The sequence below is a fragment of the Dermacentor variabilis genome, chromosome 11 (genome assembly GCF_050947875.1).
Source record: "Dermacentor variabilis isolate Ectoservices chromosome 11, ASM5094787v1, whole genome shotgun sequence".
Taxonomy (NCBI): domain Eukaryota; kingdom Metazoa; phylum Arthropoda; class Arachnida; order Ixodida; family Ixodidae; genus Dermacentor; species Dermacentor variabilis.
Window position 1 is genome coordinate 83,578,635 of NC_134578.1, and position 23,474 is coordinate 83,602,108.

General features: G+C 44.7%; 1 protein-coding gene and 1 long non-coding RNA gene across 3 annotated transcripts in view; one reads left to right on the plus strand and one right to left on the minus strand.

Moving 5' to 3' along the window:
* LOC142563765 (uncharacterized) overlaps positions 1-21,408 on the plus strand; it is a 54,311-nt gene extending 32,903 nt beyond the window's left edge. The window contains exon 5 of the mRNA XM_075674382.1: positions 21,032-21,408. Coding sequence (XP_075530497.1) covers positions 21,032-21,252 — 221 coding nt within the window. The 3' untranslated portion in view covers positions 21,253-21,408. The remainder of the gene's footprint in view (positions 1-21,031) is intronic.
* Positions 1-23,474, minus strand: part of LOC142563766 (uncharacterized) — a 41,554-nt gene that overhangs the window by 13,060 nt on the left and 5,020 nt on the right. The window contains exons 2-3 of one of the 2 annotated variants that reach the window (XR_012824400.1): positions 23,120-23,216; positions 13,424-14,364 (exon numbers count right to left, since the gene is read on the minus strand). This is a non-coding gene — a long non-coding RNA (uncharacterized LOC142563766). Of the gene's footprint in view, positions 1-13,423; positions 14,365-23,119; positions 23,217-23,474 lie in introns of those variants that run through there. The other variant, XR_012824401.1, reaches the window with a different exon arrangement.

The window sequence follows — 23,474 nt, forward strand, 5'->3', positions numbered from 1 at the left end:
GTGGCGCACACTATTTTTCCCGAAGAAGCGCGCCGTGTCTGCGCTCGTGGATTGCGGACCATAATCGGACACGACAGTGCATGGTGAGCCTAATCGTGCGAAAATGCCCCTAAAGGTGTCTACTGCGGTTTTATTTCCTCATTCCGAAGTTACAACGTGCGAGCAGTCTTACATCCGCAATGCAGTCGCGGGCGCTTTCTTGCTCTTCCTGTCTTCGCATAAAGAAGGAATAGCTTGCTGCTATTTTGTTTGTCTGAGGGTTCAAAATTCCTCCAGGGATTTTACAATGACGTCTTACGTCAGGGATTTGATGGGAACTGCCGGCTCGTGCCCTTGCAAGATCCGCACGACACATTCGCTCAACGATGACACCAGCAGGGCAGGACGTTTTACAGCCCCTGTTATTCCGTTGCCTTCAATGTGTGCTTCTAGATGGAGACGATACGTGCTCTAGGTGCTCGCAGCGACATCGAAAGCGGAAGGGCGAGAGGGAACTTCTACAGACTCAGTGGCGACGTGCGTCCAACCAGTGTCCGACTCTCGTCGCCACTGTGGTATCTTCAGGAAGCCCAGAAAGCATGGTACTTCGTTTTGCGAACAAAAATGAATGTTTACGGAACTCGACGATTTATACCATGGCCATGCGGCAGGCGCCAGCGCAATTACAAGCCGTCCCGCCACATGCTTTATGGACGTGTTGCTCTGCGCGTGCCTTCGACGATCTACGATACAGCTTAAACACTGGGACAAATGTACAAAATTAGAACATCAATTTACCTTAATTCGGATCACAAGAAAAGACGCTCCGAGCTTCGATAAAGTCGTGAAAAGTCTGTGTGCAAATTACCTCAGCTGTACACCGAGGAAGAAAAAGGTCACAAATCTGCAGGTCCACACTTTATGTTGGAATCAATATAGCTAAGTTTTCTTAAAGCAGTTAAAGAAATGCCACGTAATCTATCGTAGGATGAACAGAGTTCTACATCACAATTACGTTCCTGCTTATTTGAACAGTAAGATGCGGAAACCCCATTAGGTCATACGCGTTGTAATGCATGATAGTGTCGCTGGGAGTGGCCCCAATCACATGGACAGTGTATCCAGGGTCGGGGCGCCGACGGGAGCAAGCCGACCCTGAAAATAGTGCAACAGTAAGCTGAACTTGCTGAAAGAACGCCCTAGCACATGCCCGAACCCCAAATGCTAGAAAACTACGCCTCAAAAGTGTGTTCTTTAATAGAACTGTGCACTCGTTCCAGGATATTTGCAGTAGTGACTACGTTTAGGTATGGATGGATAGATACAGCTTTATTGTACGTCCGGAAAGGTTTCACGCGACCCGGGCTCAGGTCTACCACAAGGGAATGTCAAGGTTTTACCTCAAGGCCGCCTCACGGGCTTGCTGGACTGCTCACGTCTGGATTCCGAGGTGTGAGCTGCGCAGAGTGGCGGCCCACCTCGACGACAGGGTCTCCGGAGCAACTGCGATCCTTCCTACAGCTATATTGCACTCCCACAGCATGTGTTTGAGTGTTGCTTGTCCTTCCTGGCAAAATTTGCAGAAGTCGTCCTGATGCTCATCTGGGAAGATACATTTCAGAGAGAATGGAGTAGAGAAGGTGCTCGTCTGGAGCAGTTTCTAGGTGACAACCGGCCTCCTGTTCAATTTGGGACTCGGCGGTGGGTATGTCCTTCTCGCGTTTAGATATACACTGGTTGCACCATTGTATCTGGTGAGCCTGTCCCGTTCTGCGCGAGGAGTCTTCGCTATCGTGCGAGAGGCGTTGCCCTGTTCGGCGAGGCAGGTCATGTCTCGCGCCGTCTGGTACGTGCGCCGGCCGCCTCAGTTAGGTTCGGGACCGTGCCGGCTTCCGTGTTGACGTGCGCGGGAAACCATATGATCCTCGGGCTCAAGGTTTTGGATCTGTCCGCTTTGGTCAGAATGAACAAGGCTTCTTTGGAAATTCTACGTTTGGTGTATTTCTTTACTGCCGTTTCACTTAGTCATTTAGTACAACTTCGCATTTCTTTTCTGTGAGGGCCAATGCGATCGCTACTTCCTCCGCTATTTCCGAGTGTTTGGTGTATACACTGCATGTGATTATTATTTTGGAGTTTGTGTCTATGGCTACGGGGCTGTATTTTGGCCATTCGAATATTCGGCTGCGTCGACAAAGCGCGCGTTTCTCTGCATGCCAAATCACCGGAAGAGCCTCGGCTCTTGTCTCTCTTCCGCCTCGGTTGTAATTGCGGTGCCCGTTTCTTGCGATGTTTGCCACAGTAAGGGTGTCTCTGATTTTCTTGGGGATTTGTATTTTCTGGGCGTGCTGGTTGTGATACGTTATGCCGAGCTTGTTCATAATGTGCCTTCCCTTATGGTGGCCGATAAGCGATCGAGCTGCGAGATATGTTGTGCTTCGGCTATTTCTTTCAGGGTGTTGTGTATGCCCAGCTGGGCCACGAGCTCGGTGCTCGTCGATTCCGGGAGGTCCAGGGCTATCTTGTACGTTTTGACCACATCGACGAAGGCGCCCGATCTGCACATGGAAGTGGTCAACGTGTCTTCATTCCGCTTTCACGACCAGATGCAGCGGCCGGACTGCGACTGATGTCCGGTGAATGTACTTTGCTTCTGTGGGACTCGAACGCTTTCACCATGTGTCGTTTGCGTCCGTTGTTTCCAGACATACGGATGCACCTACCGCCTGGGTTACCAAGACGTGAACAGACCGCACTGTACTGTCCCTGGCTAGGCGTTGCATTTACGAACTCGTATGCCTTCCTTATTGGAATGGCCAACAGCCCCGGATGCGCCACATGCAACGTCGACGAAGCGCTCGCACGTATCTGTGTCTGTTCGCGAAACAGTGCCCAGAGGCGAGTGCTGTGCAGAGTGCTGGACCAGTTGGACAATCGTCCACTATCTGAACTCGAAGCTTTAGGTCAGTACTCCCTGAGAACATCCACGCTAAAGGCCTCACTCGCGTTATTAAGGTTTCTGCGGTCTGAGGGGCTTCACGATAGACTGTAAGAACGCCGCCCCCTACCTCTCTGTAGTGTACGCGCTTTGGTCGCGTTCGTCTCTATTTCTTCCTATCTCCCCTTCCCCTCTCTTTCTCTTTTTATCCCCCTTCGCCCTTTCCCATGTGCAGGGTAGCCAAGCAGAACTGGCTCTGCTTAACCTCCCTGCCTTTCTATGCATCCTTTTCTCTCTCTCTCTCTCCTTATGAGCTTGTTGATCTTGTTGTGGTAGGTGGGTACGTAGACGATGTGGCTGACAACGAAGGAGGGGATCAGCCGAATGACATTTTCTTCCTTCATGCCCGCGTGTTTGTTGGTTATCCTCTTCATGAGTCTTGTGGCGCTGGTGACTTTGCCTTCGATCTTCCTCACGGTTTCGACGTTAGCTTCGTTGGCCTCAATGATCATTCTGAGGATTTTGATCTTGTTCACTTTGGGGATTGCGTTTTCGTCTTGGGTGTACAGGCCGATTTCCTTGTACTCCCGCGGTCCCGTGTAGCTCTTTGATTGCATGCCTCTGCGCGTGGGACGTTAAAGGAGTAGTCCGGTCTTGCTCGGGGAGCATTTGAGGCCCGTTCCTTGGAGGTGCTCTTCGACTTTGTTAATGGCCCTTTGTAGTGCGTTCTCAATTTGGTCGGCAATGCCACGCTGCGGCCAAATCGATATATCGTCTACGTATGTAGCGTGGTGGATTCTTTCGATTTCCTGCAGTTTGCTGGGGAGACCCAGCATGACTAAGTTGAAAAGGAGCGGAGATATAACTGAGCTCTGGGGGTACCTACACTTCTCTGGGCTCGTTCCCTGGACTCGAGGTCGACAACCGTCAAGGTGGCGTTGAGATCATGCAGAAAGTCCCTGACATAGTTGTAGGCCCTTTCCCACAGGTTCATATTAACACTCATTTCAGGATCGACTCGCGAGCGACGTTGTCGAATGCTTTCTCCAGGTATAGAGTACGATGGCTCTGGTGTTTCTTGTCTTGTCGTCAAGGATCTGGTTCTTCACTTGTAACATTACGTCCTGCGTGGACAAGCGGGATTGGAAGCCTATCATGATGTGGGGGTAGGCTTCCGTCTCTTCTAGATGACTGCTGATAAGGTTAAGGGAGGCGTGTTCCAATGCTTTACCCATGTACGACGTGAAAGAGATTGGGCGTAGGCTCGACGGCTTTCCGGCCTTGAGTATAAGGACAGGTTGGGACCTATTCCACTGCTCCGGGATGCGGTCTTTTTTAGAGCACTTGTTCATATAGCCCGCGAGTTCAGTGTCAGATCTTTGCTGCAGATTTTAAGGGTTTCGGAGCGTTCTGCGCGAAGTGCGTGAAACACTCTAACGATCCTAACATATTAAAACACTCGTGTACTTAGAAGCGCACTATAAAGAAATCCCAATTGTAAGTATTATTTAAATGGCCCCCCCACGCCTAATTATTGCTCAGTAGATCATAATTTTGGCACGTAAAAGGCTGTGTTCAGCATTTTTATCAAGTGAAAAGTAGACGCAAGCACGATTTATGATCCGTAAAGAAAGATTAATTATGAGAGTCGTTGCAGACAAGTTGCCTAAAGTATTCGGGTGTGTGCTCGGCTTCTTATTATTTCCTGCCTTAGTATAGTATTTTCTGCCTGTATCGTATATTTCATAAATATTTTGCTGCAGAACTCAGTCCCCTTACGGTTGGTCGTACAATGACCCATATATGGGGAGAGCGATGTGAAAAAGAGCAGCATTGTGACACATCTCATCTAAAGAAAGTGAAATGCGTGCCAAAATATAGCTGTGTGTCTGAGTAAAACCAAATTTAGACGACCGGGAGATAACTGATATGAGGTTCAGGACAGCTCAAGAACAAGTTCACCTGTCAGAAACGACTCGGAACCATGCGAAGAGGGAACCATCCGGAGGGGAACCATCCGGCGACGAGCTCTTGTTTGACGTGCCTCAGCAAGAAGCGAACTTTTTCTCTTCTGACATATCGGGGTGAGCATGTATGAACAGGCGAGCCATCTCCGTGAAAATCGCGATGTTCTCATCGGGTAGTTGCAGTCGGTCATCTAGCAGAACAGCGGCCCTTTCCTTGTACACGACGCTCGTAAAAGTCCGGAGGAAGCCGTTACGGAACAGGTCTCATGTTAGAGTCTACCCTTACAAAAAATTTTATGGAAACTCTGTAGACAGTCTATGGACATTTGTCTATGAAGTCTATAGACTGTCTATAGACATTTCTTTAGGCTAGTCTATAGACAGTCTATAGACTTTTGGCCTTGCAGTTTTATAGACTTGTCTATAAACAGTATGCGTCTATAGACTTTCTTTAGACTGTGTATAGAATGTCTATAGACTTATAGCTGTACACTTTTTATAGACTAGTCTAAAAAGTCGGAGTCTATAGACTGTCTATGGACTATCTATAGAGTGTCTACAGATTATTGAAAATTCATGTTTGTAGACAATTGTCTGTAGACTGTCTATAGAGAAGTGTATAGGCATATAGTCCTACTTTTGTGAACTGAAGTCTATAGAACGCCTACAGACAATTGTCTATAGAATATCTATAGACTATTCCTATAGACCAGTCTATACTCAGTCTACAGACTTATGGCCATACACTTTTTATAGACTAGTCTATAATAAGTTTGATTCTAAAGACTGTCTATAGATTAATAAAAATTCACGTTTGTAGGCAAATGTCCGCAGAATGTTTATCGACAAAAGTGTATAGGGTTATACAGTTCTTTTTTTGTAGACTGAAGTCTATAAGATGTCTATACACTACCTATAGACACTTGTCTATAGACATTCTATAGACTTCACTCTACATAAACAGAACTATGTAATCCTATACACTTTTTTCTATAACATTCTGCAGACATTTGTCAACAAACATGAATTTTCATTAATCTATAGACAATCTATAGACACTCACATTTTATAGACAAGTCTACAAAGAGTGTATTAGGCCAGAAGTCCATAGCTATCTGGTACTTACAAGTTAGTTTATATGTTGTTCACATATGGTAGCAAAAGAAATTTGAATGTATTTGTGCATGTGCACCTGTTGCTTTTCATCTGCACTTATGCCGTAACGTTAGTAGATTAATAATGCTCCTGAACCAGGTGTACTCTCATATATGTTGCATAAAGAGGAAGAATGGAAGTGCTGAATCATGCAGTGCAAAAAAAAAGAAAACATGTGCACCGCCAAAGAATAAAGTGTATTTATTGGATGTTATAACAGATGAATTTCTTAAAATACACGTTTTATGCTATTATGGGAAAAGTCTAAATATTTACACTACTTCCCCTTGGCAAGAATGGGCCTTGACCTTTCTCATTAGTTCCAAATGTGCTGCAGGTGTATGCTGCAAATAAGTAGATGCAGCAATATGGCGCAAAAATAACAAGTGTGTATTCTTTGTATGTTCATTAGGCAGCGTAACATTTTTGCTCAAGCCATCTAAGTCAATACTTAATGCGGTTTAACTATGACTAATGGCTGCTTATCAATACAAATCAGTACCATTATGCAATGTTTTATTTCATGGTATGGTGAACAATTAAACAGTCACAACTGCTGCTCGTGCGAGCAATTGTTCGTTCCCTTTTATGACAAGTTCATATATGATGCATTATTGTACTTATCCCAAATAATCTCTGTATTTATTGCTGAAACGTTACCCAGCTGGACTACCAGTACATTTTCTTGGCTGGCAGTTAAGAATGCCCGTGCAGAGGGATATGATCTGAAGACGTGACTGGGTTATTCATAGTATCATGCCAAGGGTTGTGATTTATTTTGCTTAATACACATTTAAATGTGTTTCTCATACTCTTAAATGAATGTGTCATTGGCCATAACTTCAACAGAAGGTAGATGGATTGATTGTATTGATATAGTCACTTATTTTCTTAGAGGTAATGAGGCCTCTTGGGCATGCTAACAGGATTCGAAGTTAGGTACACCACATGAGCACCCGAAATACCACGCGAGCACTTTGTGTCATGGCACTACAGATATACACCTCCTAGGATACAAAATTGGTACTATAGTTTGAATAAATGCTATCTAAGTAAATTATTTAAGGTTCTCTCAAAGATGAAACATTGTTCTAGGGTTTCGAGGTTCAGGACTTTAGTTAACGCAAAAAAACAGATTTAGTAAGAAATGCCATGTCAGTATGCTTGACTTTCATTTTTTGTCTATAAATGGGACCAATTTGCCTCAACATTTTATGACGTGAAACGTTTGAAATATATATTTAACAGAGAGACTCTCTGGAAACTTTGTATGACATATAAGAAGACAACCTACCTATGTGGTCATCTTAAAATTCCCCGATCTTTTTCCGAGCCTTCCCTGGTTGTTCTCATGAAACTTTTCTGGCAATCTATGACGCCCGCAGCTTAAGTGCAATAAAGAATATTGTGGTTTAATGCTTGCCAAGTACTGCCAGTCCATTATATTTAGATAAAACGAATAACACATCAGTCACTTGACATGCAGTATTAGATTCAACCGAATTGAATCTCTTGTATAATAAAGCTGACAAGGGCTTGGGCAAGCGCGTAATTGTGTACAGCACGGAAGACAAGGACAGAGACAGACACGAAAAGCAAATGCAACAATGTGAGGGAAAATTATTCATTGAGTTATTTTGCGGTTCAATAATAGTTTTCAATATAATTTGCTCTCATCACTTATGCCTCTAGTTATGCCTCTGACTAAAGACTACATGGCAATATGAATCAGTACCATTATGATGTTTCGTTATGTTACAGTATGATGAGCAGTTAGACAACCGTAATGGTCGCCGGTGCCAGCAACGGTACGTTTCGTTTTAAGAGAGGTTCATGTGACACACAGTGTACTTATAAGAATAAAAGAAATCCGAGAATCCAAAACGATTCCTATAATAATAATCGTTGAAACGAAGACACTCGGCCAGACGTGCACATTTTTCAGATGTGCACATTTTTCAGATGCCAGTCCCGAACGAACATGCTGAACATAGTGACTGCAGTTTTGAACAATCACGTTAAGTATTGCAATTTATTTCGTCTTAGAACAGTCTGCAATATCTCTTTTCTCATACTTCGAGATGAATACATTTGCCACACTTTCAGTAGAATGCACATGAATGGGACGTATTGATAAGGTTACTTATCAACTAAAACATGATACAATATCTTAGCTGTGTTGATAAGGGTACAACAAGTGCAATGTCCACTAAATTATTTGAATAATCTGTGCGTTATCTACTAAGACCACCAAATGGATAATCTGGCTCTTTCTTCTTTTGTGCAACGCATCTAGTATGCAGGCTGTCCAAGACGACGGCACTAAATGCAACAGTAATGAAAACCGGAACACTTATTACGCACGACAAGGGCTTCATATCATGCACAATTGGCACAATGCGAATCTGCGCCAGTAGCTGCCTAATGATTAACAGTATGTAAAGTGCATAACGTCGAAGCATCGAAAGGCGCTTAACGCTTTTCAAATAGCCGGAAAGAAAACTTCTGCTGCTAAACGGCTTATAAAGGAGACCAAAGAAGTATTCTAACTACCGTCAAACGCAATGCCTTCAGTTTGGAACTTGTAAAGGTGCTTCCCGAAGCGACCAAATCATTGTTCTCTAATTTTTCTGGCTAAGTTGCGAAGCTGCGAGTGACTGAGCTTATTTATTTATTTATTTATTTCACATACTGTCAATCCCTCATGGGATTATAACAGGAAGGGCAAGTACATATGGTAGTATTTGCGAACAAGTGTATATATAGATTATATAATCATAAGTGTGTTATTGCAAAGGTTTTAGTTTCACTAAACAAAAGAATGAAGCAGTTCATCACAAATGCAATATTTGGGTACAATATACTATAACAAGGAAGAATCTGAGGAAACAAGAAACCAAACACGAAAAAAGAAAAAGAAACACCTGAAATCACCTGTGATATACAATACCTAATGAACATGACAAACAGTATGCAGTCATGCGTATGATGCATCATACAAAAGGAACACTCATAGATTAAAGTGTTAGGCTATGAAGATCGGTAACAAACCTGACTATGTAAGTCAGAGCTGTAAGGCAAGAAGGTGTTCTTCCACTGAATTAGCAAATGTATCTAATGAGGAGCTGTTACTAATGGATTCACTCAGTTGATTCCATTCTCTTATCGCTAAAGGAAAGAATGAATTCTTAAAGCAATCGGTATGAAAAGAATGCTCATTGAGTGTTTGTGTGTTCTTATGCCGCGTTGGCCGTGTTTCATTTCTGGAGATGTATCTAGAGGTATCAATCTTAAGCTTGTTGTGTAACAGCTGGTACATAAGTTTAGAACGGGCTAGTACAGCTCGGTTTTGTACTGTTAGGATTCCGGCTTTGTTAAGTAGTTCGGTGGGCGAGTCTGTTAATTTATGTTTATTGTATATGTACCGTAGAGCTTTCCTTTGTACACCTTCTAGTTTTTTAATTAGTTGTTTAGTATGTGGAAACCAGATAACATTTGCGTACTCAAGGACTGACCTGACGAAAGTTTTGTAAGCAAGAAGTTTTGTATCGGGTGGTGCTAGTCGGAGGTGTCTTCCAAGAAAGAAAAGGCGTTTCATTGCAGTTGCTGTAACATTATTTATATGGGAGTTCCATCTGAAGTCATGTGTTAACGTTAATCCGAGGTACTTGTGTTCATGAACTCGTATTAGTGGCACGTCGTTAACGGTATACATAAAGCTCGAGTTATTTTTTTTTCTGGTGATTGAAAGAACAGCAGATTTCTTAGTATTGATGGTCATCTGCCAGTGGGCGCACCAGTTAGACACAGCTTTCAAGTCGTTGTTTAATGTTATATGGTCATCATATGAGTTAATATTTCGATAAAGGATGCAGTCGTCTGCAAATAGCCTAATGTTTCCTGTGATTTTTGCGGGTAGGTCATTAATAAAAATTAGAAATAAAAGGGGAGCCAGAACGCTTCCTTGGGGGACTCCCGATGTTACCCGGGCTGTCTGGGAAATCTGTCCATTCACTTCCACAAACTGGGTACGGTTAGTAAGATAGTCGCAAATCCAGTCAATTATGGGGCCTGTACCTAATGTAGCCTGAAGTTTCCTTATGAGCTTTTTGTGTGATACCCGATCAAATGCCTTCGAGAAATCGAGTAGGATGAGGTCTGTTTGTCTGTGTTGGTCGATATTAAATGATATGTCGTGGGTTAGTTCCAGTAGTTGAGTGACTGTAGAAAGGCCTCTGCGAAAGCCATGTTGATATGGTGATATGATACTCTCCTGGTCTAAGAAAACGGTTATGTGTTTTAGTATGATGTGTTCTAGAAGTTTGCACACGGTACTCGTAAGTGAAATCGGCCGAAAGTTGGACGGGTCGTCTTTGGAGCCTGACTTATGTATTGGGACAACTTTTGCGGATTTCCAGTCCTGTGGAAGAACAGATGATGATAATGATTTGTTAAATATTATACAAAGGTACTTCGTCATCCATTCTGCGTATCGTTTCAAGAAAGCGTTGGGTATTTTATCCGGGCCTGGCCCTTTTTTTGTGTCCAGGTTTAGGAGAAGGTTCAGTACTCCGGCCTCCGTGACGGTGAGGGGGCTTAGTGTGCTGTTAACGGTGATGTCAATTTGGGGTAGTTTCCCATCGTCAGATGTGAAGATAGAAGAAAAGTAGTTATTTAGTGAATTAGCGGTTTGTTTGCTAGTTTCGGGTGACACTTGGGGATCACTTGATGCCTTAGGATTAAGGTAGTTCCAGAATTTGCTCGGTGAATTTCTTAGAAATCCTTGAAGTGTGTTTGTGTAAAAGTTTGACTTCGCTGTCTTTATTTTAGATTTCATGTCTTGGATAGCCAGAGTAAGATTACTTCGAGATGAAGGTTTAGGTGCTATTTTCATTGATTTTTTCAGACGTTTGACTTTACGTTTGGCATGAATGATGTCACGTGAGATCCAGGGATTGTGCTTTCTCGTTTTTTTAACTTTAGAAGGTACATACTTAGAAATACAATGAAACATAATTTTTTTGAAACCATGCCACAACGTTTCGATGTTTGTAGTGGAACGTATTGAAAGTTCTTCAAAGGCGGTAAGTTCGTTAGATAAGTAGTCAATAATACTCGTATCGTCTGCTCTACTGAAGTCCGGGTAAGTGATGCGTGGTTGGGAAGAAAATGTATTCTGAGCAGGTACAACACATAGAGTAATCTTATGATCAGACATGCCATTAATGAGTTCAAGGCGCGTTTGCTCTAAAGGAAAATGATGGCTCAAAAAAATTAAATCAAGTGTGTTGGAAGTAGTTCCTTGAACACGTGTGGGCTCTGTTACGATTTGGCTAAGATTCAATGAAAGCATGAGTTCGAAAAGCATATCAGCACTTGGTGAGTGGTGTTCAAATGTTTGCCAGTTCACATCAGGCAAGTTAAAATCCCCTAGAAGTATTAGTCTGGCCCCCAAAACGTTATTTTGCGCATACAAACACAGTCTTTCCATCACTTCAACCTCACATGAGGGACTACGATAAATACAGCCGACGACAATATTGCTTGTAGAAAATGTTAGTTTACAAAAGATTCCTTCCACTCCTGTGACATCAGGTAATACGATATAAGGGATATCCTTTTTAATCAATAAGGCGACGCCGCCACCACGTGTTAATCGGTCTTTCCGTACGATTACGTAGTTTGGTGGTGTGATTTCAGCATCCCTGATATCGATTGTTAGCCAAGTCTCAGTTAGAGCAACAAAATCTGGTTCGATACCAAGAAGTAATGCCTCAAGGAAGTCAGTTTTCTTTAGTATGCTACGCGCATTAATATTGCAGAAAGTTATTTCTGACGTGGCGCGTTGCGCCGAGTGCGCGTTGTTTGCCTTTCTGCTTCCTGGTTTTTTTTGCTCGAGGTAGCTGAATGCGTTTGGATTAGAGCCACATCATTTGTTTCGTCATCCCATCGGTAGAGGTCATCATTGATACGCAGTTTGTCGTAGGACAGCGATACCTTGTCCCCAGATTCTTTTCTAGCTTTCGCGTAGTTCCACAGTTTCTTCCGGATGTTTCTTACACGCCATGAAAAATCTTCGCCGATTGAAAAACTGCTCCCCTTCAGCTTATAACAGTTGCTTAGGATTTGTGTTTTGTCGCGGTAGTCCCGGAGCTTCAAGATAACCGGTCTGGTTTTTTTAGCTGCTGGCCTGCCCAATCTGTGAATCCTTTCAATCGTTACATCTTCGACTTCGAGGACACTTTTAAGAATTTTTTCGTGCACTTTGTGTTCAAGTGAGCCTTCGTTTTCCTTAGCTTCCTCGGGAAGACCGTAAACAATTAGATTTGATCTTCTTGAGCGATTTTCAAGATCGTCCACTTTTAGTTCAAGTGATATTAGTGCTTTCTGGAGGTTATTAATTTGTTCCATGCATGTAGAAACCTTGGTATCGAGATTGCTTAGGCTGTCAAGTTTTAAGTCGATGGATGTTAGACGTTCTTCCTTAATAACACGAAGGTCGTCTGCAATTTGTTTTAGCTGCTTGGAAAATTGATCATAATCAGGCCCAGGGTTACTTTCCACATCCCCTGCTATAAGCAGCAATTTAGAAACATGCACGCAAAAGTCACATAACAAATTTGAAAGCAGCCTTGGGCATGGCAGCACAATTAGGCACAATTCATTGGATTTTAGGCATTTCCCAAAACGTTTGCTCACCTGTATGGCAAAAACAAACGGGTTTGAGCACATCGTTCCAGCAGAGCTACCATGCCCAGTGGTCCGCCGCAGTCTGTCGCCTCCTTTTATGGTCGGTGGTGCCCATAGACTCGCTGTGGTGGCGCTGAAGTCCGTGACGTCATCCAGCGTTGTTGTTGCACTGTAATGGTGCTGTATATCGGGCTTATCCAGATAGAATGGCGCGGTAGGCACTTGGGATCCAAGATACCCTGGAAGATAGGTCGAGTTTGCTTTCACATCCTGGCCTCTTCCTTCGTACCCGGCTGGTGTGAGCAGTAGGGCGGCGATCTGTATGGCAAAAACAAACGGGTTTGAGCACATCGTTCCAGCAGAGCTACCATGCCCAGTGGTCCGCCGCAGTCTGTCGCCTCCTTTTATGGTCGGTGGTGCCCATAGACTCGCTGTGGTGGCGCTGAAGTCCGTGACGTCATCCAGCGTTGTTGTTGCACTGTAATGGTGCTGTATATCGGGCTTATCCAGATAGAATGGCGCGGTAGGCACTTGGGATCCAAGATACCCTGGAAGATAGGTCGAGTTTGCTTTCACATCCTGGCCTCTTCCTTCGTACCCGGCTGGTGTGAGCAGTAGGGCGGCGATCTGTATGGCAAAAACAAACGGGTTTGAGCACATCGTTCCAGCAGAGCTACCATGCCCAGTGATCGCAGGTTTCATGCTCCAAAAGCGTTTGTGGTTGCATATATTTAGATTGGGTGAATCTAGATATTTCTTCTACTCTCGTGTTTTACTTGCAGTAACTTCCCAAAATTATTTAGATTGGTCGCCAGGAACCTTAAACATACGGCTACTTTTAAACTATATAAAAACGGCAGCGCACACACTGCTGATACATGTGGCGCAAACACTGACTTTCATCCGTGTACGCTAGCAGTTATTCAACTATACGTCTCTGTTTGAAAATTCTTCATGCTGACACAATGTCGACATATATACGTCGTAAAGCTTGTCACGAGAATTTCACTACACATGCGACGCAGCATTCATCGCGGCCGGATCGAAAGAGGGCTCCACCTATGGTTATACCAAGCCTCTGGTTATACCAAGCCTCCGGTTATACCCATCCTATGTTTATCCCAAGGCTCTGGTTATACCAAGCCTCCGGGAATTGTAGGTGCTTGTCCTTCTCTTATGCGCGTTGATGGTTCGGGGAAGTTCTCCTGTAGAGTTTGACAGTTCGAGGAAAGGATCCCTCTAAAGTCGTAAACACACACATAAGAGGCCTGTAAATACTGCTGGGCTTCCGCCAGACCGACAGACACTCGAGATGACCATGGGGAATTAGGAAGTCACGCTTCGTTTCGACGAGGCATGGTGGGCAAGAATGCTTTTTGCACGGCGTGCTAGACGCTAACCGTAACAGCTTCTCCGGTGGGGAAGGAAGATCCCGATGCGTAGGGGCCAGCAGCCACTGGGCAAGGGATCGGCATTTCAGTAGCGAAATTCCCCTCAGAGGTGACGAATCCTTATTTCGTAGCTGATAGATTTCTGGGAGTCGTTCATCACTTCTTGTGGCGCTCTTGTGGCGTTTCTCCCTGGTCCGGTCCGGTGAAACTGGAGTTGCAAACAGGTCTCGCAACTTTTCGTCTCCTGCGTGGGCAAGCAATCACCCCAGAACAGTGCTGGACCCACAACCACAAAGCAGCGAGCTCAAGGCCACCCTGCTCCAAGATACACCAGGCTTTAAAAAAAGAAGAAAACCTGCTGCACCTTTCTCATTCCTTGCGCTCGTCCTCCCCCCCTCCTTCCTGAACACTAAAAACAGCCATTTCTTGAAAGCATTAAGACATAGTTATTAAAATCAGCTAACAATCGACTACAGTTCGAAAAAAAGTATGAACGAACGTAAAAATTCCACGAAAACCCGGGTGAGCATGAGGCTTTCGTTACTCTAGGGGCAACGACTCAAACCGTCGGCATTGCCGTTAAGCTTACCCTTCATGTAGAGAATATCGAAGGTGTATAGTTAAAGATCCAAGCTCCAGCGCAAAAGACGGCCGTTTTTCGTACATATGGACTGCAGCCAGCTGAGGGGACAGTTGTCAGTCTCTATGGTGAACCTTGAACCAGCGATATAGCAAGCTAGCTTTTGCACCGCCCATACTAGGCACGTGTATTTCTTTTCTGACGCACTGTATGCTTCCTCACGAACTGAAAGCTTTCTACTGGCGTACAGTACAGGGTGTTCGTTCTCGTCATCTCTCTTTTGACAGAGCACCACCCCCATTTGTATCGCTGTCATCACACTGAAGAATGAATGGCTTAGAGTAGTCGGGCGCGTCCCACACTGGCTGACTCGTTAGTGCTTTCTTCAGCGTACTAAAAGCCTTTTCTTTTGCGTCATCCCACTTTAGCGTTTGTGGTTCTGTTCTCCTGAGAGCATCTGTTAAAGAACTCGCAATCTCGGAATACCGCGGGATATATCTTTGGTAATAACCCACCAAGCCAAGGAATGACCTGATGTCCCGCTTGGTGCGTGGTTGCGGGAAGCAGTCTATTGCGGTAAGTTTAACCTCAGAAGGCCGACGATGGCCTTGCCCTATTGCATGACCTAGATAAGCTACCTCCGCGCGCCCTAATTGGCATTTGAGAGCCTTAACAGCTAAGTTGGCCTCTCGTAGACGACACATCACGGTTCGCAGGTGTTGCATATGGTCCGTCCGTGACAAAGAAAAGATTACTATGTCATTGGGATACGGAAGTGCAAAGTCCACCATTCCTCGTAGCACCTGGTCCGTATGGCTAGAGATGCAATATGGCACCTTCTTCAATCCAAAGCTCAGGACTTTCGGCTGAAAGGTTCCCATCGGGGAAATAAACGCCGCAAGCCTGCTTGCCCTCTCGGTCAACGGTACCTGCCAGTACCCTCTGACTCGAGCGTAGAGATAAATTAGTATTGCTCACTTTCTCAAGCCTTTTCTCGATATGCGGTATTGGTATAAGTCTGGTCCTTCGCGATTAAATTGAGCCTGCGGTAGTCGATACATGGTCGCGGCTCCTTTCCTGGGACCTCAACCAAGATAAGAGGCGAGGTATAATCACTCACTCCTGGTTCAATTACACCTAGTTCTAACATCTTCTTTATTTCAGCGGCCATGACTTCACGTTGACGAGGTGAAACGCGATAAGCTTTCGAACGGATTGTGTCTGACGAGGTTAATTCGATATCGTGATCGATCGCAGTGGTCCTGCCCGGTGCGTCTGAAAATACGTCTTTAAATTCAAACACGAGTTTCGTCAGTTCGGCCCTTTAAACTCCGCCTGTTTTACTAGCTTGTCAATGGTGTCGTGAATGTATTTTGCCTCCATCACCGCTGCTAACTCCGGAAAGTCGACAGGCATCTCCTCAGGTTGGTTAAGACACATGTTCACAATGGCTTCCCTCGGCCGGTAGGGTTAGGAGATTGCTATGGTACACTTGGTGGTGTCCTTTGTTTTACCGGTACCGTGATTACGTAGTTCGTTTCAGACAATTTCTGAATTAAGTCAAGTGGTCCTTCCCATTGAACCTCTAGTTTGTTTTTCAACGTGGGTTTCAGAATCATTCCCTTTTCCCCAACTTGAAAGCGTCGCATGCGAGCCTTCCTGCCATAGTAGTGCTTAGCATTGCTTTGTGCCTTACGCATTTCCTGCTCAGGAATTATTGTGACAGGGCTTACGTTCAATAACTTTCTCCTGCATTCTGCCTCTCGAGACATTTTGTGCTCCGGCGCTGGCCTGACCTCTTCATTAGATGGTGTACTTTCCGCAGGATCCCCTATAGGGCTGTTCTGTTTGGTGCTGGTTGACGGATCCTCCGTCAAACCTGTTTCCTCCAACACTGGACATTCGTACACTGCCTTGGCCGCGAGCTCCCTTGCTTTGGAAAGAGTTAGGGCTTGCACTGTTAGGCCTTGCGTCGCAGTAAATCCTCTGATTTATTAGAAAAGAAATTCGGATACTGCGGTGGGAGATGTGCCGTGACGGCGGCTTCAGTGACCAGTACTCCAAAAGGGCCTTCGATACGAATCTTTTCCACAGGGAGACAAACACTGGAGGCCTCTACGGCTTGCCATATCGAAGCACATTTTCCTGTGAATTGGCCTTCCTGTACGTACGACGGATTTACCACGTCCATTGTAGCTGCCGAGTCGCGAAGCACTCTACACGGTTTGCTCGAATGTATGGTTCTAGCAAGTTCAGATTTTCTACGTTACTACTTAGTGACACCAATACTAGTTTGGTATTTCTGCTCCCCACGGAGATATGCCCCGTTTGCTGGCAGTTGTAGTAAAGTACTGGTTTCTTTGCCTCGAAAGTTTTTTCCTTCTGCCTTTGTGCACTCCGTTCGGGCGGTTCCTTCTCTCCCTCTCTGTCCTCGACACTATTTTTCACCGAATCTGAACTTTCCATTGTGTTATAGCGACTCGACTTTGACCATCACTTTGGCTGGTCGGGTCTGTATTTATTGATCTCCTTCTTAGGAGCTTCGTTGCCTTCGTCTGCACGACGAGTTACGTACTCCTTAGCGAGATCGGCCGCTCTCGTGATAGTGTCTACGTTTGGTCTATCCTGAGCCGAATACTTGATGTTTACTGGCAGCCGGCGGTTGAATGTTCCAGAGCAAGATAGTGCGTTGTGTTTTCGGCATCGCCGAGTGCACCCTCTTCTCTGAGCCATTCCTTAAGTTTTAACTCCAAGGTGTATGCAAAATCTGAATATGACTCACTTTTGGTCTTCTCGACGTCCCTGAATTTTCGCCTGAATGCTTCTGCTGATAATTTATATTATTAAGCAGATTCGCTTTGACTTCATTGATGTCCTCTGTTTCTTCTTTCCCCATGCAGACGATGATATCAGCTACCTCAAGTGGCAGTAACGTAAGCTAGCGTTGCGGCCACATGTTTCTCGCGAATTTTGCCTTCTCACACGTGCGCTCAAACTGTACCAGAAAAAGACCTATGTTCCCTCCTAGTGCATAGGGTGCCATCAAGTCTGTCATTCCGCGCTCGCTTTCACATGCCTCTCTGCTAGGTTTTCAGTATTTTGAGCTTTCAGAAGCTTAATCTCTAGGCGCTTCATTTCGAGGTCGCGCTCTTCTGCGGCCTCACGTGCTGCCCACTCGGCTCTGCTTTTTTCTCTAGGCGCTTACGCTCTTCCTCTTTCTCTGCAATGCGCTCTAGGCATTCCTTCAGTTCATCGTCGTCTGCCCCGATCGCTTCGATCGCCTCTATGATCTCCGGCTTTCTCTTTGATTCGGCAATTTGGAGGCCCAACTCTTTGGCCAAGCTCAACAATTCCGGCTTCTTTAGTGCCTTCAAGTTCATGGCTGCCCTTAGTGCTGCTAAGTCTTCACTATTGGCCTGGCATGTGCAACTTAGGGCACCGCTTCGTGGACCTACTACTTTTTTCAGTGCCAGAAAAAGTCACCACTGCCACCATCTTCAGCCTCTGCAATTTTTGTTCAAGTCATTTTGCGGCGCCGTCCTCGATTTTATAGGCCCGTTTTTCTATGCGCCTATGAAACAATGTGGGTCGCTGTTGCCACGGATTATGCGACGTGATCTGCCGTTACCCATGTCCTCCCCACTATTTTTGGCACTGACGTTGCAGAACGGGGCTCCTCGGCAATTGGTAACCGACCGGGTCGACTGAGGCTGTCGGTGGTGACACACGACATTCTAAAGTCCTGTGCGGCGCAACATAAGTTGACTCTGGCCTATCGCCCACAAACGAGTGGCTTAACCTGAACAAAACACTTAGTGACAGGTTGGCCAAGTATGTGTTTGATGACCACCAGGGCTAGAACGCTGCATTGCCTGTTGTGAGATCCCCATGTACAACACTTCCAAGCATGAGACCGCTGTTTATTGGCCATCTTTTCTCTTATACGGTCGCAATCATACATTTCCTATGGACACCATAGTGTCTTTTTCTCGGTGTCTTCCCACCGAAGTTGCTCGGTAGACGGTTTGCCGTGACAAACATCCACGCGAAGTTGCTGGGGCTCTATTTTCAGAGTCCCACATGCATCAACAGTCTCCCTACAATAGCTACCACATGACTGCCCACTTCGGCCCTGGGTCATTTGTGCTCCTGTTGTCCTCAGAATAACTTGTCATGTTATCCAAAAATCTGATCGTGCCGTTCCATATTGTGCGTGTCACCAACTGAATTTATTCCACTGCTGCCTTCGTCATCATAGGGTAATCCACGCACGGACATTGTGCACATTGCGCGCCTCAAGCCGTATCATTTCCCGTACACCCCTAATAACTTGACTTCTTTTCTAGTGTATTCGCTGTTCACCTGCACCGAGACGGTGCTTCGGTCGTTGGGGGGTAGTGGTATGAACTAGTTGTCCTTCGGAAGTTAAAGAATATGTTGAAAAGTAAAGCTAGTGGAAAGAGATGGAAGTGTGTATATCCCGTCATCTTTGATGTTGGAACCCCGCTTTTAGCCTCCTTGTAAATGGTGTAAATGAGCCCCCTGGACTGAAAATCTACCCGTGCCAATATTGGAAGCCATGCAACTTGCCTCCTTCTGTTTTGTCAGAAGAAATGATTTTCGCGAAAGGAGGCTTTAGTGGGCCGTATTGCTTAAAATATATGATGCATTTCAACATGCACAGCAGAAGTTCGTATTCTTTAAGCCTGCGCATTGCCTAGAGGGAACTATTTGGTGCCTATATATGCCTTAAATGACGGTTTCAATGTCTGTTATAGACTCTTAAGAAAACTTACACACTTTGGGGTGTATATTTGCCACACAACAAAAATCGTCATCTGTCTTGCTTGCGTTTGCTTACTTGAAAACGCTGCGCTCGCTACTTTGCTGTCGAGAATGCTCTGTCATGCTGATAACGGGCATTCCGTTCGTGACTTGGAAGTACCGGGCTCGCCGCGGTAAAGAAAGGAAATGCGGGCAAGACAGATGACGATTATTGTTGTATGGCAAAAGGGCGTAATTTTGCTTAAGAGTTTAAGTACTTAAAATGCATCGGTTTTCACATCTTCACTGTCTTACTGACAGTGAAGGTGTGAAACAAAGGGGCCCATATTAAGTTAGGGATATGAATATAAATCCAGCAAAAATGAAGCGAAATAAAGCATAGGAGCAATATTTCCTGTTATTTGAATGCGGAAATTACATGATAAAAGAAAACGATTGTGGACGAGAAAAAAAACTTTCCCCAGGTTGCAGTCGAACCCAAAACATCCACAAAACGCCTGTCGTGCTCTAACCACGGGGCTTGGCACCGCTGTTCCCACGTCCACATTCTAAGCTATTTCTGTATACAGTCAAACGCATTTACATCGAAATAATTGTGAGCTCAAAAATTCTTCATGCAGGTCACTTCGTTGTATAGATAGAGGAAAGTCATGCTCACAATAGAGCAGGGAAAGGCAATTGAATAAAAGCAAACATATATAGAAAAGGAATTTTAGAACCACCTAATGAAGTAAGTCACTCTTTCTTGCGGTCCATAGTTCGTATGACGAACTTTGCTACTGCTAGTGAGACGGACTTTGTTGCAGCGGGGCTTTCGGCGCAATCCGCAGCGAATCGCTATAGTGATTAGGTAAATTTGGAGATCGTCTAATACGGCTCTTGCCTCCTTTGCCCCCAAAGTTCCTGATTCATTTACATGATCTTCATCATTGCTTAAAATGGGCAATCGCATCCTTTCCACCCTAGATAACTTTGACGGCATTGGCCGATTGTCACTTATTATGACACCACATCGTCATCAACTGTCACATATTCGTCAGCCATCGCACGTGCTGCGGTGTTACAAAATAGTGTTGTTAGTCACTGTAATACGAAAGGAGCAGTATATGAGGCTGAAAATATTTGTTGTTTAAACTGAAATGTGTAAGCGATAACACAAAGAGAAATGAAAGCCCACAAAAAAAACTACTTCACACAACAGTATAGAAAAAGTTGACGCCGTATGACATTTCTCAAAGGCAGCTTGTCATTATGGCGCACATGAATTCCCTGTGCTTAGAGTTCCGCAGTTTCCTCAACCTATAAAGTTAACCTCTTTATCCATGCCAAAAACAAAGGCGGACGTTTGCTAGTGGTCATGCTAGTAACGTCTCGTGAATACGGTTCGCTATGTTGAAGGCTGGCTTAATGAGGTCGTGTAGCACATTACTTGATTTATATACCACCAGCTCACAGGTTCTTATATGGGAAAATGAACTTGTTCGCGTTTTTTGAATGCTTATTGACGCCTATTCAATCTTCTTGTTTTATTTTTCTTTCTTTCCAGAAAATGAGCCTCAAGAAACTGCACAACCTGAACAACGCACGGACACAAGCGACGATAGCAGTAAACCGCACTGTATTATGTGGGAGAAGCACGGCACTTCTCACGCAACACAGAAGTGTTGCGAGAAACATTTTTCTGCACATTGCAAAGCAAAAAATAGTGCTTATGAATACAATCCAAACAAATGCGGAACTCCGCCTGTTGGACGCACAGAATTGTAGATGTGGGAGGGGCAAACAATCATTCTTTCCAAACTTAGTATTGCGGTATTCCCTACACCAAATAATAAAACAGTCTGCTTATCTTATGCGCCATTCCATCCACGTTAGAAGCTCTATTAAATATGAAATACACTATAGTGGTCTGTAAAACTTCTTTATTTATTCTTATGATAGCCCGTAAGCGAATATAGAGATTTATTTGGTTATAAGATATGATGACTTGTCCGTGCACGTGTCAAAGAAAACTAATTGTTTTGAGAAACGACCACTCCTTACTCATTTCGCACTTCTTTATTATTATCTGTTCTCAGAGCATAGCAGAAACAAATATTGCAAACACACGCGTTTGAGCAATTAATGTAGATTGTTGTGAAAGATTCCTTTCCCTGCCATAGCAATGTATTACACGAAGCCCGGCAATAAAATGTCGGGCCAAAACATTCATATGGTGGCGGGATAGCCAGCTAAGCTATTTCGAGCAACTATGGCCAAACGCCGCGTCCAGAAACATTCTCTTGTATTTGGAATTCGCTCCGATGAAACTCGCAGGAGGCAGGAATTCACGCTTTTTCCGCTTGGACGCAGACTCGAACGACTTAGGTTGACGCCGACGAGCGGCCTCCAGTGCGCGATCCCCATTGGTAGCTTGCGCTCGACGCCGACGATTAGACTCTCGCATCTGCTCTCGCTGACGTTATTCGGAGGCAAAGTCTCTGGTCACATTCTCCTGCTTTGCACGGCCATGTTATCGTTGGTTATAGTCGCGTCTCTGCTGTTGACCTCTCTCCTCGTACTCGGCTTCTTCTTCGCCTGCGAGCACATTGTGTGGTCTTTCCACTTTTCCCATTTGAGTTGAAGTTGCAAAGGTTGCAATGGCCTACCTCTGCTATGCAGAATCCAGTTCTTACACACCGCGGTGGCTTCCGCGGCGCACATGCTCCTTGTTTTCCCGCCACAACTGCAGCGGCGCCATTGTGTTAAGGGCAGACGACAGCAGTCGCAATCAGCAGCCACGGCTGCCAGTGCGGCTGCAGTCCCCCACTCCGCAGGTATGGCGTGTGGTGAGATCACGTGTTCTTTCTTTCTTCTCCGCTGTAGTATCATTCGTTGTCCCCTATTCGGCAATCGCGCCGCCATCTTGTTTGTTCATTATACTGACGTTAATCAGCCCAGATGCACTTCTTCCCACTCCCGCACGAGACCTCCCAGTGCCGCGATCTTCTTTGTTCACTTTACGGACGTTAGCCAGTCCAGATACTCCCTCTCCCCCCTAAGAGACCACGTAGCGCCGCCATATTTTTGTTGTCTTTACGGGCGTCAGCCAGCCCAGATACCCCAATTACGAGGCCACTCATACGGCTCATGCATACAGGCCCGTCAGGCAAACAACTTCGCTGTGAAATGTTCACCGGAATTCAATCAATACCAGCTTTAGTTTACGCTACTCTGCTACGTCGCAGAGGGGTTTAGACCACAAGCAGCCCTTCTCAGTACCGCGTGCGTAATCACGCAAATTAAGCACATAATTTGCGGCCAAATATATCAGTTTACTTGGCCGATTTGAAATGTTGAAGTACAGAGCTGGACATATATGACTATTCCCTTCAACAGTCCAATACAATCATGTGATTTAATACTTACCACTAAGAATTTTTTTTATCATAGTAGTTTATTTAGGGAATTGATTGCTCTGATTTTTCTCGCAACTGACATCCGCCCGGGCCCATGATTAATGTGTGGTGAGACAATTCGAATAGCTTCTGTGCGCTTTTTTTTAAAGAAAGAAAATACCCGAAGCGAAAGAAAAGAACAATGTATGTAGCACCAAGGCTGTAACTGAAAGGTAACAATAGTGCTGAGTGCTTACCTCTACAGGTACAATGTTTCGCGAGGTTTTGTTTACAGAATTTATTCTTTGTTTAGTGCGGCAACAATATGATGTACAGTCGCACAATTTACTGAACCTGAAAAGAAACATCACATTGAAGTCAGAATATTTGAAGGTGAACGTAATGGAACAAGAATGGTACAACTTTAAGGGGAAATGAACATCTTGCTAACAATATTACACATAAAACTGGACATATGATGTAAAATACATATTTATGGACCCTTACTACAATTTTAAACGTTCAGATTAGTGAATGGAGTAAAATGTTCCGTAAAGAAACCAAACAAGAAACAACACGTTTTCTTTAGTAAGAGCAGAACAAGCGCAAAAA